General features: G+C 37.2%; 1 protein-coding gene across 1 annotated transcript; it reads right to left on the minus strand.

Annotated features, from left to right (window-relative positions):
- Positions 1-931: 931 nt before the first annotated feature.
- LOC117664740 (uncharacterized) lies at positions 932-18,403 on the minus strand. Its single transcript, XM_034416001.3, has 11 exons — positions 16,075-18,403; positions 15,500-15,607; positions 14,927-14,979; positions 14,205-14,247; positions 9,598-9,743; positions 7,964-8,002; positions 6,239-6,415; positions 5,418-5,462; positions 4,973-5,017; positions 3,218-3,259; positions 932-1,021 (listed from the first exon to the last, which is right to left on the minus strand). The coding sequence occupies exons 1-11, from the start codon at positions 18,322-18,324 to the stop codon at positions 985-987; spliced, it is 2,985 nt and encodes a 994-aa protein (XP_034271892.1). The 5' UTR covers positions 18,325-18,403; the 3' UTR covers positions 932-984.
- Between the last annotated feature and the right edge of the window lie 2,181 nt (positions 18,404-20,584).

Genomic DNA, 20,584 nt, shown 5'->3' on the forward strand with positions numbered 1-20,584 from the left:
GAGAGCTTCCTGATCCAATGTTGTCCCTAAAAACTTGAGCAGACTCTCTGACAAGAAATAAACATTCTTCATCAGTTTTGGCTGATAAACTAGTTGTTGTCACTTTTCCTGCAGGTGATATCCTATCTACCCTTCATCCTGCTGTGGTCATCTTCCATAGTGCATTGTTTTCCAAGAGCCTTGAAATTTCAGTGGGCCAAATAAATTTTCCATGCTACTCCACTGATTTATTAGCTGCACAGGATGTTTCTGGGCTCATCTAGTGCTCTTTTCACTTGGGACCAAGATTTTAGAAAGAGTTTATACTCATACATCTCTCAATTTGAACCATGAAAGCTTTTTCAAAGGTTGTTTTATTCTATTTCCTTGCTCCTGACATGTGAAGTGAGGAAAATAGAATATTTTCCCTGCAAAGGAGAATAGTCTTATACAGCTAATTTTGTTATTTGGCCATTAAGTGAATATTGTTTTATTCCTCAGCCTTTTTAATATCCGTTTCATTTTCATTTTGTACTGTAAATGTTGTTGATTCTTAGTCACATTGCAAGTCTTCTTTCACTCCGTGCTATTTTTATTGTGGTGTTGTTGTTGTTGTTGTTACAGTTTATGGTTACAGATATAAAAAGACCTGATACTGTATTCCACATTTGGGAACCTGGAAACATTATTGAAGATTTTATAGAGATGCAATAAATAAATGAATACATACATACTAGGGTAATCCTGCTGCTACACAAACGCAATGTGAATGATCTACACATTTGTAAAACATCATTCTGGAACCAGGAAACCTATATAGATTTTATCATTGGTAGCCATTAGGGCCATGAGTAATATGAACCTTAGCTCAATCCAATTGCAGTTGCTCCAAATGGGAGAATAGCTATTCTGAAATGTTTTTCAGCCTCGGGATAAGGATAACAATGAGAAGATGCATGGAGAAATGTATTTAATAATAAAATATATAGCAATACATAAGTAGGATTAGTCTTCTTCATCCTCATCTCCTTCTTCTGAACTTCTGTAGATATAAAAGGAATAAAAGATGATATCACGATGTGGTTATAAAACTACATATTCTTCTAATCAGTCTATTCAACTTTTGTCAAGCTATTATTCTCATAATAGATCCAGTATCCTTATTCTCAGTTGCTTCTAAAGTAATATCCATATACTGAGGTAACATTATTTTTTTGAGAAGAGCAAGAATTTCAGTATTTCTGCACTGCATTTCAACAACACTATCACAGCCAGTTGCTTTAAGAGAAAAGGCCCTGGTAACCACCCAATCTTCTCACAATAGCTACTTTGGGTCGCGTCACTTTCTATCTACATTAAGGGAGAAGTGAAGCCATAAGGTGAGCAGTAAGTTTCCAGAGGCCTCGTATTGGCCTTCCAGCAAGACTGAGGAAAGAAATATTAGGTTCCGGCTTCTCTTTTTTGACATGTTTGAATGAAATTAATCAATAAATGTTAAATAAACGTTATAAGCCACCTGGAATTACGTATATGTGAGTTGGGCAATTATATACATTTGTTTAATAAATAAATGAAATGCATGACTATTTCTATCTCCCTATAAACAAACATCTGTGCTAAATAAAATATTTCAATAGGAGGAATACAATGAGTGCAACTAAAAAAACAGGGTACCGCTTATTCCTAGTAAACCAGTTTTTGGGAGATTTCTTATTGTGGCATCCAAATGTAAATGTACTTAGGTGTAAAACACACTATATCCTCTGGGGTCCATCTGTGAATTGGTTATACAGATCAGGATGCATATTCTTGTATCAAAATGAGAATTGTAACAGGCAGAACACAATATTATCTTGCCTACTGAGATATTTTAACATGTCCTTTGAGTTTCTGTTTGTTTTTCACTTCTCAACAATCCTGGAATCTTTTCCTCTAGTTTGCCAACTCAGCTTCATCCTGCACATTGCAGTACTTTCTGTCCTGAGTAGTACAGCTAATTACTAGTATGCAGTATCGCAGGCTAACTCTTTCCACAATCAAAAGTTATACCCTGGCTGGCACAAGGTTGGTATATCTTGCCCTTCCAAGGTTGGTATTGCCGCCATTTTGTTGAGGGCATTATTCTGACACTATAAACAGCTCAGAGAGTGCTGTAAACCACTGTGGGGTTGTATACAAGTCTAAGTGCTATTGCTTTTGCTAATTCTGTTGTAAGATACTAACTTCTTTGACAGAAAGCAATGATTGACTTCTAAATCTGCATTTCCAGTTTCTATTAAACTGAGCTAATATGAAAATGTCATTATATATTTTAACATACATTGGAAAATATGATCCCCCAAACTGAATATATTAAGAAAATCTGGAATGTCAGGTATTGATGTGCAAATTCCTATATTCTCTCCATGAATTGCAATGTTGCTAGGCTAGATTTTTTCAGAAAGGACATACATTTTCTCTGAGGAAATCTAAACAAACATAGGAAAATCACCTAAAAATAATTGAAGCTTGAACCTATTTTTATATCCACTAAACATACCTTTGCTTTGTATGTCCTGTATTCTAGCAAAGATGTCTCACACACAGACACAGACACAGACACAGACACAGACACACACACACACACACACACACACACACACACACCTTCTAGGGGAAAAAATCCCATTCCTTCTTTATATTTTTAGGGAGGAATAATAGTTTTATTGTGTAATGTTTTATTTTAGATTTCATGCTATTTTAATTATATAATGCTCTAGCAGTGGGCTTATTAATTTACCAAGCATTTCCATTTCTAAAAAGAGCCATTTGTCCAAAAGTTACTGCAGGTTTTCTGACTATTCTTCAAAGAGTAAATATAGGATCCAATTTAAATACAAATGCAAAAACAAAACTGAAAAATCTGTTAGAATCAGATAGATAGAAAAATGATAGGAAATTACACCCACATGTAGCAACAGAAACATACAATGAATATACAGTGAAAGGCAATCTGCTCCTTTTTGTAATAGGGGTTCGGTACTCCAGAACGGGAAAAGGTAAAAAGTTGTTGCTCTTTTGTAGTTTTTCTCCTTCCTTTTCCTATTTCCTACTAGAAATTTTTGTTTCTATTGTTGAAGAATAAAATAAGATGATGAGATGATGAGATGTTTGAGACATTACGTATCTTATAATGCATTCTGAACTTCAAAAATTCCTAAAGAGAAATACTCCTGACTTGCATACTGAAGCTACTTACGTTTTCTTTGACGTAGCTTCAGTTCCTTCTTCTTCTGAAGCCCTGGTTAAAAGAAAAATTAAAAGCAGAATTTAAGTATTGTTCGGGCAGCAGTTGAATATTTTATCTTCACCTGGTCAGCTTGCCCTAGTCATTTATCTGTTTATTTATTCAATTTAATTGCCACTCATCTTCTTCCTAAGCAAGCCTGGGAGGGTTACAGCATAAAAGATAAACATTTCTAAGATTATAAAAGCAGTTATATCAAAGACAAAGTTAATAAATAAAAGATAACTAAAAGATAAAAGATGGGGAAGAAGGAAGCAGGATACTCAGTGGAGGGGAGGAGGTGGGATTGCCTCTTAATTCACCAGCCACTTCCAATGTGAAGCTTTTGGGGCCCCAAGCCATCTGACCGAGTCAGGTCTTCAGGTCTAACCTTATAGAAGGTCTGAAGGGTGGGAGATGATCTCATCTCAAGGGTAAGTTGCCCAAGGGCAGGAGCCACAGCAGAGAGGGTCCTTCTCCTGGACCCTAGCAGCCACAATTCCTTGATTGATGGAGCCCGAAGCTTGCCTCCTCTGCTGATGGGAGTGGGGTGGGCAAGCCTCAATGCGCAAGACTGTTCCTCAAGTAACCTAGATCTATACCATGCAGGGCTTTAAGGATAATAACCAATTCTTTGAATTGCACCCAGAAGCAAACCAGCAACTAGCACAGCTCTTAGAGCAGTGATGTAACATGGGCCACTCCAGGAGCCTCAAGAACTGCCTGTGTTGCAGCAGTTCTCTGCATCAATTATTGCTTGTATGTAAGCTTGCTTTTTGTATGGGTTCCCCACGTGCTAGAGCTATCATTTGAGTCCTTTCTTTCCAAATACTACTGGTTATGACTTGCTTTTCTTTGTCTCTCCAAATTCAGTGGTGAGGATTTTATTTTATTCATAAGAAGGTTCTCTTTCATCTCACATTGTGGTCTCTTCTGTTGGGTCTAGAGGACAGTCAACCCCATATTTAAGTCTTCTTTTATCTAACTTCCAGTCAGGTTGGAACAGAGTTTTCAGGTAAATGAATTTGTGGCAGAAGAGGTCAATCCACAAAAGCATTGTGCAAGGTACTTCTCCATCCCTATTATACCAGCAAACAAATCAGTTTTGTAGCATCATTACCTCCATTTACTTACACTAAAGAGAGTGAGAAGATTTCATAAAACCTTCCTTAATGTGCACCAAAATAAATTAAGCCTCCCTGGGAGAGAGGCACTCTCTGCTGCTCAAATTTGGGCAGCAAATTATTTTGGCCAGTTTCCTGCACTTAGCTAGAAACTCTCATTTGGGTTTGGGGAGAGGGGCACTCTGGAAAGAATGCTGCTTTTTGCCTTGTAGTTTCAACCAGGTACTAGTGAGTGCTAGAACTAGGAGGCATCCTCTGCTTCCCAGTTCAGCTTCCCCCAATTTAAATTTTTAATTCAGAATGCTCTTAGAATCTGAAATGTGTTCAGCTACTAAAAAATGGACCCCTTATTGTTCCAGATTATTTCATATTATTACACTACAAGAGGAATTAGGTGTTACAATTCTGCATGCAGTGTATTTTATATTTAGTTTATATATGCAAAGGTTTTTAGGTGTGTAAAATTGTTGATTTTAATAATGATGAAACTGCCATAGTAACAGTACAAATTATATGTTGTTTTAAACAAACACATTACTTAGAAATAAGTTGGAGAAAAAAGTTATAAATTAAAGAACAGCCCTTAACAGACTATAGTACTCACTCAGTCTTTGTAGTGGTTTCAGTAGTGGGCGTCTCTTTTTCAGACCTGACAAAGAACAGGAAAACATTTTAACAAACAGAAGTTAAAAAGAATTCTGCTGCAGCTAAGATTGTCTCCTTCCCAATAAAACAATTTATATTATTTTATTTGTTCCTAGTATAATTTGAGTGCTTATTAGTAACCTATGACTATCAGTGTTGTATTTTATGATTCTTGATGAATGTATTCTATTTTATTTTTCTTTATGTACACTGAGAGCATATGCACCCAAGATAAATTCCTTATGTATCCAATCACACTTGGCCAATAAAGAATTCTATTCTATTCTATTCTATTCTATTCTATTCTATTCTATTCTATTCTATTCTATTCTATTCCCAGGAAATGTCTTGGAGGAAAAAGGTTATAAGTTAAATAACAATCTTTGAGAGACTCTACTACTCACTCAGTCGTTGGTGAGGTTTCACTAGTGGTTGTCTCTTTTTCAGACCTGAAAAGGAGAGAAAGGTGTTTTAACATAACAGAAGTTAAAAAGAACTCTGCTACAACTGAGATTGCATCCTTCCTACGGACACATTATCCTGGGTAGGATAATGGCTCATTTCTTTTCAAACTTCTTAAAATGCAAGGAAGTTTTAGACTGGATTTTCTCAACCTCAGGAACTTTAAGATGTTAATATTAAGCATGGCTGGCTAGGGAATTTTGGGAGTTGACATCCACTCATCTTAAAGGTTCTGTGATTGAGAAAACATGCTGTAGATGAATTGTCCTCTGGAATGTGGCTACCATGAGCTCCAATCTATTGGAGAATTTTGTTCTCCTGAGCAAATTAAACCAAATATTGCTCCATCCCAATTTGCTTGCCTATAGATAGGGCTAGGAATTTTGAGTGGCCTCTCCTCTTAGTATAGCAACTATGAAACACAATCAGTTTATATAAATATGATTAAGAAATTCAATAGCAATAGCACTAAGACTTATATACTGCTTCACAGTGCTTTACAGAGTCAAGTTTACAGAGTCAGCATATTGCACCCAACAATCTGAATCCTCATTTTAATGACACTGGAAGGGTGGAAGGCTGAGTCAATCTTGAGCCAGTCAGGATTGAACTCCTAGCAGTGAACAGTTGAGTTAGCCTGCAATACTGCATTCTAACCACTGTGCCAGCATGGCTCTTTTATAAACTGAATGAATTAGAATCTATGGATCTACCTTTAAGTAAAGAAATACTATCCGACACATGTAAGTCTACAGATACTCACAGTTTCTTTGAACTGGCCTTTTTAACAGGCTCTGGAGCTGGAGCTGGAGCTGGAGCCGGAGCCGGAGCTGGAGCCGGAACTGGAGCCGGAGCCGGAGCCGGAGCTGGAGCCGGAGCCGGAGCCGGAGCCGGAGGTTCAGCTGATGGGGGTGGTGGTGGGGGTGCTGGCATTATCTCCCTAGGTAGATAAAGTAGAAACAGAGATTAATCCAAGTTTAAATGGTTAATAAAGAACAAAGTTGTGATCTTTTATTTCCTTATGTGAACCCAGCATTTCACAATTTCTCTAAAGGTAGCAACAATTGTGTTATTTGCTCATAATAATCCTAAAATGGTTTTGCTGCAAAACCCAGGGCCTCACCTTTGTTGAATTGGAAGTTTAGCTTTTCCAAAACGTCTAAGCAGACTCTTCTAGCTTTTTTCAAGCCTTTGATTCTTATATACATTTATTTTATGTATTCTGATTCTGCTTCAGCTTGTTGATTTGTAGTTCAGAGTGTGACTTAAAGGATAACTGGGTTAAACTGTTGGACCAGGTGTGGGGAGACCCAAGTTCAAATCTCCACAAATGTCATAGAGCCCTCTGAGTAATTTGGAGCCAGTCACCTCCTGAGATAAATCTACTCACAGGTTTGTTGCTGTTGAGATAAAATGAGTGGGAACTCCCCTATATGCTATCTTGAGTCCACAGGAAAAGAAATGGTAAAACATATATCCAACAAATAAGAACATAAACAAATATGTCTCTAACTTTGGTACTAGAAATGGATTAGCTTTCTGGAAACACCAATGGTTCATGTCTCCTCTATGCCTCGAGAAACAATCCTACAGGATAGGATGCAATAGAATAACAAATTCATTTTAGTCAATGTAAAAATTGTATGTGTCCTTGAACAAAATAGAATCTGATCCCAACATAAAGGACTTCTATTGCAGTTCTTTTAAAGCCTTAAAGCTCTAAGGCTTTAAAGGCACCTTTAAAGGCACATCTTAAAGGCACAGTTGTTTGTTTAATTGGTTCTGCACCCAGATGGCATTCTTGCTCTAAATTGACCACTTTTGAGGGATTTACATAAAGATTTTTTGTGGATTTATTTATTTAACTATCATTGTTTGTGTGCATGCCTTTATATCAATGTTGACTTCTGGCAAATGTCTGGCCTATCCCTGCAGTTTTCTTGGAAAGATTTCAGAAGCGGTTTGCCATTGCCTCCTTCTTAGGGCTGAGAGAGTGACTGACCCAAGGTCACCCTCCTGGCTTAATGCCCAAGGTGAGACTAGAACTCACCATTTCCTGGTTTCTAGCCTGGTACCTAAACCACTGCAACAACTGGGTCTTTATCAATTGTAGCTGTTTCTAAAATATTAATTGAATTAAATCTCCATTTTTGGATGGAGGAAACCTATGAGGAAAATGTGGTTATATTTGAAAAATAAAATACATTATTGCAAAGGATAATATAGATATAGATATAGATATAGATATAGATATAGATATAGATATAGATATAGATATAGATAGAAAATTTAAAAATTCAGTGAAATACCATTAGTATTCTCCAATGTTTTGAACTCTGCTCAGTTACTCAATTGTGTTGGAAACAGCACTCTAAAGTTTTCTAATAATTTCATTTCAATAAAACTGCAGAAGAATTGCTGTGGTACTCTAAATTTTAAACAGGAAAAAAACATTAGTAATAGTTTTATAGTATATGTAGTAACTCACGTTATTTCCACAGGAAAAGGCTCAGATATTTCTGGAGATCTGATAAAGAGCAGAAATTACAGAGTTTGTTGTTCAACAATAACATCTATGATTTTTTTTGCAACTTGTATGGTTTGTTCTTCATGTACAGTTTTTGTACATGATGGTTGTAACAAACCTATTTTCATAACAATATTACACACATGGGTTCTGCAGTATGCCCATGTTTAGAGAAAATAGCCATTGCCAGAAAAGCTAAGTGGTGTCCGCAGCAAACTACAGAAGCAGTATAAGAAGAGAACATCCAAATTTTGCAGTCAACAAGGGCAACATCTGCAATTGCGTACATTTTTCATTCTTGCAGATATGTTGTGGCTCTTTTCAATGGAATAAAAAATAAGCATTTCTATGGAATGCCAGACTTTTAGCTCCATAAGAAATATTTGTATGGCTATCCATCTTAAACAAAATTCTGGGTAGTAATAACAGTAAAATTAATAAACCATAAAATAAAACTATTAAACCATAAAATGAAAACAAAAACCAGGCTCCACAGTCATTCCTTTGGGATGTTTCACCACCAGCTTCAGATATTCTTTTTCCATACCTGCACCTGGTTTTACTGAATCTTTTTGGTGGGGGGAGAGTGTTCCATAAGATAGGGACAGCCACAGAAAAAGGCACACCTCCGAGCCCCCACTAGATGGGAAGAGTTCAGGAAAGGACCTGGAGTGTACCTACCCTATCCAATCTGGTAGGAAGGGCAGATACTGTTAGAGAGAAGCAATCCTGCAAATATCCTGATCCTTGCCATGTAGGGATTTAAAGATGACAGCCAGACGCTTGAATTACACTCAGAAGAAAACTGGGAGCCAACACAGCTCGTACCACAGAGGTGTAGGATTGGCAAACCTAGGGCTGCATGTGCCACTGGTTTTGAGGCCAGTTGTAGCTTCTGAGTTGCCTTCAAGGGCAGTTGAAGTGAACTTTAAGGGCAGCCCCATGTAAAGCGAATTGCAGCAGTGGTGAAATCCAATTTTTTTTTACTACCGGTTCTGTGGGCATGGCTTGGTGGGTGTGGTGTGGCTTGGTGGGCATAGCATGGGAAGGACACTGCAAAATCTCCATTCCCACCCCGCTCTGGGCCAGCCAGAGGTGGTATTTGCCATTTCTCCGAACTGCTCAAAATTTCAGTTACCGGTTCTCCAGAACCTGTCAGAACCTGCTGGATTTCACCCCTGCATTGCAGTGATCTCATTTTGGACAAATCCAAATCTGTTCCAAGAATTTTGTAATGAAAAATATAAAGATGTTCTCTAAGTTGCAGAATGGGATGATTCCCGCTCTAGTTTTACTTTGGTCATGTCACACAGGGGAATTTACTGGAGAATGCAATTACATTTGGAAGAGTCAGTGGTTAAAGGAAGCCAGGCTGTCAAAGAACATGGTGGCTGGATACTATCAAAGCCTGACATCAACCAGAGCAGACAAAAACTCAAGGAAGTAGTGCAAGATAGGAAGATGTGGGGAGACCTGGTCCATAGAATTGCCAAGAGTTGGGCAGATTAAATGCATCCTCCTCCTCCTCCTCACGTTCCTTTATGAATTTTTTTCTTGTAATATGTGCCAAAGGGGAAAAAAGAAAAGTTAAATACCTTGTGCTTTCACGATTGAATGTCTCTTCTTCTCCAGAGGATTCTTCATTAACAGATTTATCACTGCTGTATTTTTTGCCTACTTTATCAAGAGATTCATACATATCCTTAAGCCAAGGAGGCTTGTCGAAAGAAGATGCTGAAATCTAAGCATGAGGAAAGGATGTGAAAAAATGATAATAAAACTTCAGTCTGAGATTTTAATGTTTGTGTTGCATTATCATTTTCTTTATATCTCAGATTAAAATTCCAGATCCTGGAATGGAGGTTCTTCCTGAAGAAATATGTGGCTAGCAAATTAGAGCAAACTTAACTGTGAACTCCTAATTAGGACACAGGTTTTAGCTCCCTCTTTATCTATGATAGACAATTCTGGAATGTATTTTGTACTTCTGCTAATTAGTGTTAGTAGCCAGTAACATTAGTAGTTAGCTGCAGTTTAAAAATTTCTTTCAGTATTAGCATTCCTAAACTTTGCAAGTGTTGTTATCTTTAATATATGTTATTTAATTTGAGCTTAATTATGATGTATGAAATAAATGTGTGCCTTAATGTTGTATGGAAATAAGATTTTTATCAATTCATCTGGTCATAACAACTCTGATTTTAGTGAATTGTTACTATTATTCTTTTAGGATTGTTTCAAAAGATCTATCTTGCTTCATGCATGCTATCTCCCACATTAATGGGTTTGACAGAATTGGATAAGATACAGTAGTTGCAAAATCTTCCAAAGTCATGTTTGTTCATCTTGGTATATTTAATAAGTCACAAATGGTTGTAGCAAAATTTTCTCCTGAAAAAAATGCCATAGTAATAGTGATACACAAAATACATAAAACGTTAAGATATGGTTTATACATCTGACTCAATACACTTCACACATTAAGTCAAATTTTCCCTTCAAGTTTTGTGAATCCAGCCATTGTGATTTATTCCATAAATAATTTTCTGATTATCCACAGTTTGGCGCAGTGTGGGAACTATATCATAAAAATGCCTATCAAAATAATTCAAAATATTGTTTTTTCCCTAAATACTGTAGTATATATTTGGACATTTCAAATTGTGAGTTATCTAGAAATTACAGGTATAGGACAGGCTGGGCTCCAGACCATTGGCTATTACAACAGCCTTCTCATTCTACAGAGTGAAGCTAGAGTGATTCTGAATTACTTCTACTTGAGCAGAAAATAAAGATGCCTCCTGTTCCTGAAGGCAACTGATTGGCTTACAGGATCCAGAAGAAATGGTGAGAAGCCAGGGAAACTGGCAAATTCAGGAGGAATGGCTGGGAAGCTGCCATCTTTATCCATAGTACTGTCAATATGGAGCAATTATCCTACCTGGCTTAAATGACTTTAAAACTCAATGAGTGACTTTAAAACAGGAAAGCTACATTTAGATGGATGCCTAGAGACTTCAGTAACCAAGTAAAAGCCAACCTATGTTAAACACTGCACCCAATCCTGAAGCATATTTACTCAGAAGTAAGTCTCGTTGAATTTAATATACCATATTTTTCGGAGTATAAGATGCACCGGAGTATAAGACACACCTTAGTTTTTGGGGAGGAAAGTAAGAAAAAAACTGATTGATGGGTGGTTTGGCCTCCTGGAATACTCCCAATCAACTGCTCTGTGCCTTGCTTTTTTTTTCTGCCTCTGAAATTTCTGAAACTCTGTTTCAGAAAAAAAAAAAATTCCTGTCTCTGAAAGCCTCAGAAACAGAGCTTCAGAAAAAAAGCCTTTTTTTCTGAAGCTTCTTTCAGAGGCTTTTTTTCTGAAGTTTCTTTCAGAAGTTTTTATTCTGAAGGACTATCTGTACTCTGTTAAATCTCCTTTCTTTGGTATTGGTATGTAGATTAACCTCTCCTGATCTGTTGGTTATTGTGTCATTCTCCAGATTTGTTAGCATAGTTTGGTTAGAACCTTTACTGATTCTTCTTTTGTTACTTGTCATATTATTTTAAATAAAAACCTTTTACAGGCTTTTTTTCTGAAGCTTTTTTTCTGAAGCTTCTTTCAGAGGCTTCTTTCAGCCTCTGAAATCTCCATTTGCGAGGCTGGGTGGGGCTACATTCAGAGTATAAGAGGCACCCCAATTTTCACCCTCTTTTGGGGGGGGAAAGGTGCGTCTTATACTCTGAAAAATATGGTACTCCCAAAATGACAGGATGATATTTATTTATTTATTTAAACAAATTTAAATAACTATACAACAGCTGCTATTACTATTACTATTTATCATTTTATTCATTCAACATGAAACTCAGTCAACGGAACATTTTAAAATGTATCACAAATACATTTACTGGCTCTGATGGTTAATACGGGTTGTTGCCGGCATCCTAGGTATCGACCAAGTATCTTCTTAAAATGTACCGTATTTTTCAGAGTATAAGATGCAGCTTAGTTTTTGGGGAGGAAAATAGGGGGGAGAATCTGCCTATCAGGTATTCATCTGGCTAGCATCCTCTTTCTGGTCAGCTTCAGCATATTAGTTTGCTGGGTTTTATCTCCTGCTTCAGGATAAAAAACAGCTTCTAAAGCACAACTGAACTTTGGAGAGAGAAGCAATGATAAAAGCAGGCAAACCACGGAGATCGCTTCACTCGCTAGCATGTTAGGGCTGAAAAAAAGCTTCACAGCTGATAGTTGGAGGGAGCAAGCAAAGCATGGAAGATTGCTTCACTGAAAAAAAGCTTCTAAAGCACAACTGAGAGTTGGAGTGAGCAGGCAAAGATCGCTTCACCCGCTAGCACCTCATTAGGGCTGAAAAAAAGCTTTGAAAAAGCTGCATTCGGAGTATAAGACGCACCCAAATTTTCAGCTTTTTTAGGCGGGAAAAAAGTGCATCTTATACTCCGAAAAATACAGTATGTTGTTCCGAGTAGCGCAGCCTTTTGTAGTTCCACTACTGTTATTGCAGGAAGCTGCAATTTCTTGATGTACTGTGTAAAATTCTTGAACATGGTGCCATGTGCCCTGATGACAATGGGCATCACTGTCATGTTTCATCCATATTCGTGTAGTTTCAATGGCCAGTTCACGATATTTTGTGATTTTTGCAGTTCTTTTTCTTCAACTCTGGCGTCTCCTGGTACAGCGATATCAATAAATTATACATTCTGTTTTCAACAACTGTGATATCTGACATGTCGTGTTCCAAATAATGGTTCGTTTGTATTCAAAAGTCCCACAAGATCTTAACCTTCTTATTTTCAACTTTATGTTCCCATGATTTTTCGGATACAGGTAAGTCGTATTTTTTACATAATGACCAGTGGATTAAATTAGCAACTCAGTCATGTCTAGCTTTGTAATCAGTTTGTGCAATTTTGCTGCATTTCCATATTAAATATGAAACAGTCAACTTTGTCATTGCAAAGTGGGCAGTTTGGATTGTCGGGATTTTTGTATCTTCACTTTCATGGCTTTAGTTTGTAGTGCTTGTTCTTGAGCAGCAAGTAGTAAACCTTTTGTTTATTTCTTGATGGTTCCCATCTTAAGCCATGCCTATGTCAAGTGGTTATCACATTTTCCTTCAAGGTTTTTCAAGTGCTTTCTATGCAAAACTTTGGTTTGCCATCTATTTAATCTGTCATCTATCTGTTTTTCATTATATTCTTTGTTTCTGTTGTTTTAATAATGTTCTCCATTTCTACAGCCTGCAGCAATTTTTCTGTCCTTTGGTTCACATAGTCATTCAAACTTTTTCTTCTTCTACAGTTTGATGGATTTATAATAGCGCTCTGCCCCCTATTCTTCTTGGCAGGTACAACCTGTTGATGTCAGTTCATGGGTGTAAAGCATGGTACATATTCAATAGTTTACATGTTTTCTGGTCCCAGTTTTCCAGTTCAACCATTGTCCAGTTGATTATTCCAGCTGAGTAGCGTATCACTGGAACTGCCCATGTATTAATGCCTTTAATTATGTTTCCAGCATTCAGTTTTGATTTTAATATTTTGCAGATATATTATTATTATTATATACACAAAATGACAGTATACACAGCAAATGAGATAACCATGCTGGGTTTCGTATCACAAATCACTAGTCGAACACTTCCCAAGCATTTAAGACTGCGTGATGTATCGGCGGATTATGCAAGCAGATCCCAGTAAGGTGGCCTTCTGCAACTGAGCAATGGTGATCTTCTCAGTGCCAATTGTTTTTAAATGCTTGCCTAGGTCTTTAGGCACAAATCCTGATATCTGGTGACTTTTCCAAGTTGTTTCTCGTCAATTCTGCTGTCACCAGGTATGGCAATGTCGACGATCCACACTTTTTTCTTCTCCACAATCGTGATATCTGGGGTATTGTGTTCCAAAACTTTGTCAGTCTGTATTCAGAAGTCCCATAGTAGTTTTGCATGCTCATTTTCAATGACTTTTTCAGGCTTATGATCCCACCAGTTCTTTGCTATAGGCAGATGGTAGTTGTGATGCTGTTGTTGTTGTTGTTGTTGTTGTTGTTGTTGTTGTTGTTAAATTCAGGCTTGCCTAAACCACATCTATAATACTTATGGAAATGTGGAGACATGATGTTAACATCCAATAACAAAATTGAAGATCACAAGTAGTTGCTTCTGCATTTACATACCTGTTTTTCAGGTTTATCTTCCTTCTTTCTACCCAGAAATGTCCTTAAAGAAACAATTAAAAAGAAAAATAGTGAGATCTTGGAATGGATAAAGCCCTTTTAACAATGTTCAAACCAAATATGGCAACCATTTCTGTACTTGAGGAGTATACAAACTCTTTATCATTTAATGAAAGATGTATATATTTCTGTTTCTCAAAATGGACTTAAAAGGCTTTTCAGTCACAAGACTCTTCTGTGCATGTACAAACTATAACCAAGCAGCAGAAGCCTTAATTGCCTCTTATGCTGAAACACATACCTGCAATTGTCTCCAAAGTTTTAAGAGTACATTTTGCAGGTAACCACCTAGCTGTTTTGGGTTTTACATATTTTTGGCTTCGTTAGCATGCATGTTGTCCTGGAAATCTAAACTTTCATCTTTGTTCAGCACTGAAAATAATTGAAAGTTGCCAAGAGGAGAGGGGAAAAAGGATATGTGACCAATTGAGGAATGTAGCAAGAAGCCAGTGCTAAACATACAGATTCAGCCAGCAAAAAATCAGATTATTTGGTGATGTTTTCAGTGTTTTCAACTTTTAGATGCAGCATCTTGTGAACTAAAATTTGCTTTTTAAGATTGAAACTTATAAGTGCATTGCCACCTAATTTTGAGACTGTTCCTCATAAACAGGATTTTCACAGTAGAGAGTTGCAAATAAATATCTCCAGGGAAGAGTTACCGTTTTACAGGAGGGGTTCCTTCTGTTCCTTTGGCAGTTTTATGAGAACAGATCTGTTAAATCCAAAAAGAGAGGTGTGGTTGTGAGGGATAAATGTAAAGATTTTTCACACTGAGGAAAAAGAATCAATGACTGTCACAGAGAACAATGTTTTTTTCTCTCTGCTTCTCAATAAGAAACTTTTCTTTTTCTCCATCTTCTGCTTATAAAAAGGTGAGGGGTCTCCAACATGACTTTGGTAAACCTCATAAGAAGGTCTTATGGAGCAAATCAAGCCAACCAGCCATCTTCAGAATTGAAGATGGAATGAATCCAAGCTTAATAAACCCATTTAGTCATGATTTGTCCCCCTCACCAATAATTTTACAAAAATCAATCCTACCCTTTTTTTGAGGTGAAAACATATTATATTAAATCCTGGCGGCAGTAATGTGGTCTCTGAGTTATGGTGTTCAAGGAAATGCTGGCTCTTCACAAAACAGCATATTGAGAGTTTCGAGAAATTTATTGGACTTTGAAATATAGTGGGTAAATAAATTAATATAAGGATCTCTAGAAAATATTTTAGCTTACCTCAATCAAACAAATTATTACAATAATAACCACCATCACAGTTGTCACAGAAACAGCCAACCACCATTTGAGGCCATTCCCATATTGTAGAATTCCCTGCTTTGGTATCTGCAAAGAGAAGTAAAGTGAAAGATGGGCCTTTGCGTATTTTAACATAAAAGCTCTTTTCCCCAGAAAAAAAGTATATCCAGGCCCATCTACCCTTTAAAGGCAATAACGGTTTTACCAATTCAGTTTTAGTAAAATAATCATATCTGAAATTTCTGATTTAATTCTAATGAACCTCATTTGGTTTTCCCTTGTTTTCACATTTCAGTTACTTTATCTTATATGTTGCTTATCCTTGTATATAGAGATGGGAATCAGGCAGAGAAGTGGTCATGGCACACACACATTACTATAAACAATCTAGCAAGGCTTTTACTCAAAAACAGTAACTGTCTTTGCAGAAATGAATGAGCAATTTACAACAATTGGGTCTTCTGGTGGGGGGGAGAAGAGACATCTAGGTAACCATATCTTGTAATACTCCTATTAATGCACCTGTTAGGATTGTTTATGTAAGTTGCTTTTACCTCAGGTTTCTCCATTTTTCTGGAGCTTGGTATATTCATATTGGTTTCATTTTTAGTCAGCAACAAATCAGATTTCAACAGAGCAGATGCTTCCTGGATGGTTTTTCTGTTATTGAAGAGTTTCATTACAAGCCCAATTCTAGAGATGAGAAAATCACAAGACGTCTGGGTAGTCGGTTCTCTGCAATTCACATTTATCATACGGATCAAGTGGGCAGTTAGGTTCCTCCTAGGCTCATTAAGGATCAGGTGTGCCAACTGTTTTTGCACCTCAACTTCAAAGATATCTCCCTGAAGAAAATAGTTATCAGCGCTTGACAAAAAGTCAAATAAAAGGGGAGTAGAGGTGCTTTGTTCCTGATAATCCCAATGCGCTTCATTCTCTGCGATTTGTTCATTCTGAGTATTTTTCTCTTTTGCCTGTTCGCTGGTTACAAGGTGTTTTACATGGCTGGGCCTTGCTGATCTGTTGCCAGATTTCAGAATAAAGACCACTTTATCAGGCTGTTCCTCACCACTATCAACCACTACAAAAGAAGAAGTCAAAGGAGGCAGCTGAGTTGGAAGGTGTAAAATGGAGCGCTTCTGTAAGGAGTGAGCCGATGCTTGAGGAAGCCTCTTAAGGGAAGCAACCTGCTGAGGATTTAGTAGCGCTACAGGCTTCCCTATTTTTTCAGCCACGGAATGTGAAGCAAGAGCTTCTGAAATTTCTGTAGCCACTTCCTTCTGTATCTCCAATTCATGAGTTTTCTTTTTGTTTCCTCTTATTTTTTCTTTGAGAGTCACCTTCGGCCCTGTATTAAACTTCAGAGCTTCTGAAATGTCTGTACCCACTTTCTTTTGAATCTCCAACTCATGAATTTTCTCTTTGTTTTCTGTTATTTTTTCTTTCAGAGTTACCTTTGGCCATGTATTAATCTTCGGAGCTTCTGACATTTCTGCAGCCATTTCCTTTTGAATCTCTAACTCTTGAATTTTCTCTTTGTTTCCTATTATTTTTGCTTTGAGGGTCACTTTCGACTCCTTATTAATCTTCAGAGCTTCTGAAATTTCTTTAGACACTTCCTTTTGAATCTCCAACTCATCAATTTCCTTTGTGTTTTCTTTTATTATTTCTCTGAGAATCACCGTCAGACCCTTAATAATCTCCAGAGCTTCTGAAATTCCTCTAATCAGTTCCTTCTGCATCCCCAACTCATGGATTTTCTCTTTCTTTCCTCTTAGTTTTTCTCTGAGAGTCACCTTCAGTCCCGTAATAATCTTCAGAGCTTCTGAAATTCCTCTAGTCACTTCCTTCTGAATCTCCAACTCATGAATTTTCTCTTTCTTTCTTATTTTTTCTCTGAGAGTCATCTTTGGTCCCATATTTATCTTCAGAGCTTCTGAAATTTCTGTAGGCATTTCTTTTGGAATATCCAACTCATGAATTTTCTCTTTGTTTTCTGTTATTATTTCTTTGAGAGTCACCTTCGGCTCCATATTAACCTTCAGACCTTCTGAAATTTCTTTAGTCATTTCCTTCTGCATCTCCAACTCATGAGTTTTCTCTTTGTTCCCTATTATTTTTGCTTTGAGAGTCACCTTTGACCCCATATTAACCTTCAGAGCTTCTGAAATTTCTGTAGGCACTTCCTTTGGAATATCCAACTCATGAATTTTCTCTTTGTTTTCTGTTATTTTTTCTCTGAGAATCACCTTCGGCCACCTCTTAAGCTTAAGAGCTTCCAAAATTTCTCTAGTCACTTCCTTCTGCATCTCCAACTCATGAGTTTTCTCTTTGTTTCGTCTCATTTTTTCTTTGAGAGTTAACCCTTCTAGATAGATTTTAGTCCTCAGGCTGATGTCCCTAGAAACTTCCAACATTCCTGTAGTTAAATCCTTTTGGACTTCCAACTCTTGAGTCTCTTCCTTTTTGGTTATTTTTGCTTTGGGTGCCACTTGTAGGACAGTGGATGATTTGTACAGCTTTTTCAGCAGATTTTCATGAGATCCTGTTTCATCCAAATATTCATGAGGATTTGATTTAGTTAATCTACTCCATAATTTTAAAATTGATGATCTAAGAAATTCAATGAAGTTACCAATTGTCTCCTGAATATTCACATTGTCATAACTAGGAGAATTGGTATTCCTTTTGCAATTAATATTTGAGGATGGGCATGGAAGTATGAATCCATCCAAACTTTCACAACAGAACAATAGAATTCCAGCCAGGAAAATTTGGGTTGCAAAGGGAGCAACACATCTCATGATGCCCTTCCCCTCTTGCTTGTTTAGCCAAATGAAGGATGTCTTGGACTACTGCAGCTAACAATTGAGGTGATTCTATGTAGTTACCAAGCAACCACATGTCATTCCATACGGAGGCTGCAGGATAATGCCATTGCTGTTTAGTTTACAATGATTCCTGACATCATAGAATTGCCAAAACCATGGCAACAATATAGGTAGTAGCCTCTTATATAAATAATGAGTTGATTTTATGAGATCACTCAGATATTTGTGATTAATGTTTTTGGGTCAGAGTCACAGTAGGGAATACCAATCTGTTTCCACTGAAAACTCAGATTGTAAACCTGGCTATCATTCTCCAGCTACTAAAAAAAATTACTGCACATTATTATAGCTAGAAAGAAGTGGGATAAGAAGTTGAGGAAGGAAAGTAGTAGGACTTTAACTTATATACCTCCCTATAGTGCTTCACAGCATTCTCTGGGCAGTTTACAATGTCAGCATATTGCCTCTAACAGTCTGGGTCCTCATTTTACCAATCTCGAAAAGATGGAAAGCTGAAGCAACCTTGAGCCGGTCATGATCAAATTCCAACTGTGGGCAGAGTTAGCCTGTGATAGTGCACGTAAGATAATCATCCACAGAAGAAAGAGCAGAGAAATGATAAACAGAAATTCCTGTGAAACACACAGCTGTCTTCCTTCACCCAAAGTTTATTTATTGTATTTATGTCACATTTCAAGCAACCCAAATCCTGGGAGTTTATATGATGAGTACCATCTGTGGGACAATTTAAAATACTCATGGTAAATCTAAAAACATAAAATCAACCTTGAGAATATTGAAAATGACAACTTGGGGGGGAAGCAGTAATAGCAAAAGTGACTCCGAAATAGTAAAATGTTTTCCAGAACAGCTTGATCTTTAACATCTGCCTGAATACAATCCTGGACATCAGCCTGATTTCCAAAGGAAGACTTAAAAAAAAATTAAAAAAGTTAAACTGAAAAGCAATCCCTCCTGGCTTCACATTTATCACACTTGGGGATGATAAAGACTAGGGATATTTGTGGGGAGGAGGGATGATGCTGATGGTATCTGCATTTAAGTTCCATGGCAAACAGAAACATCCTTGTATCAAATGTCCTAACAAGTAAATTGATTGCTGGTGGCTTTTGGGTGATTAAATCACCACATGCTGCTTATTTTGCTATAACTGCTGTTGATATACATATCCTCCCCAGAATCTACATTTGAAGAAAAGGAAGAGCCAGCCCAAAAATAAATAATTAAGGACTTAACAACTAATTTAAATTATTTGCCTGCATAATAGATTGCCTCCATTTATAACATTGACTGATCTCTATCTATGTCCCCTGATAATACTTACATACCGAAACTTCTCTCACACATGCAAACACAGGCACAGAGACCCTGGAACCTGCTACAGTTGTTCCTTAGTCCTGACAAGAAAAAGAGGACAATAGAGTGAGATGGGGAGCTGGACTGGAGAGAAAGGTGAGGGAAAAACTTGAGCATGGAAAGGAAAAAATAACTGGAAAGGGAGAAAAAATGCTACAAAAGAGGAGATTTCAGCCCAATTACCAAGCCTGATCTCAAGGGCATCCATTCTTTTCAACAGCAGTATTTGCCAGTATTTGCATCTCTTGCACCTTCCTTTCTTTTCAATGGTTTCTACTATTCTTAGCTGCCCATTCCCTCAATTCACAATGATCTGGGGGGGGGCAAAAATCACTCTTTTCTATTAGTAAATCATTTATTAGAAAAATATAAAAATAATACTGTCTTTTCAATCATCATTAATTATAAATAGGCAATTAGTCTTTTCTTGGAAGAGTGCTACTTTCTATTGGTAGCTTGCATTTGGAGCTTCATCACTCAAATGCTCTAAAAACAAGGAGAACCAATTTCCAAGCCAGATAATGTGCTTAGGAGAGAAGAAGATACCTTTCTAGATCAGCAAGAAGGAAACAGAATCTTTGTCAATAATCTGCTATTTTCTCTCCATGTTAAAATCACACAAGAGCTCCTTTCTCCTAGAGCAGGGATGTCAAATTCACATTGTCACTACAGCATTACGTGACATATTGGGACTTCCCCCCTCGCTAAACCTGGTGTGGGTGTGGCCAGCATGTGACACATCCGGCCTGCAGGCTGGGAGTTTGACAGATCTGTCCTAGAAGGTCTAGCTGTGAAAATGACAATTCAGTTACCTAGGAAAAGAGGGAAGAAAATCTTAATAATTTATTTTGCAAAG

The sequence above is a fragment of the Pantherophis guttatus genome, chromosome 4, assembly GCF_059756535.1.
Source record: "Pantherophis guttatus breed Tessera chromosome 4, ASM5975653v1, whole genome shotgun sequence".
Classification (NCBI taxonomy): domain Eukaryota; kingdom Metazoa; phylum Chordata; class Lepidosauria; order Squamata; family Colubridae; genus Pantherophis; species Pantherophis guttatus.

Bases quoted from the DNA above. Each gene is read 5' to 3' on its own strand.
- LOC117664740 (XM_034416001.3), bottom strand. From the start codon at position 18,324: ATGAGATGTGTTGCTCCCTTTGCAACCCAAATTTTCCTGGCTGGAATT. The intron at 14,980-15,499 runs GTAAGCTAAAAT...TGGATTTAACAG, and splicing joins TAATAATTTGTTTGATTGAG to ATCTGTTCTCATAAAACTGC. The intron at 3,260-4,972 runs GTGAGTACTATA...TCTTTTAACCAG, and splicing joins GAAACCACTACAAAGACTGA to GGCTTCAGAAGAAGAAGGAA.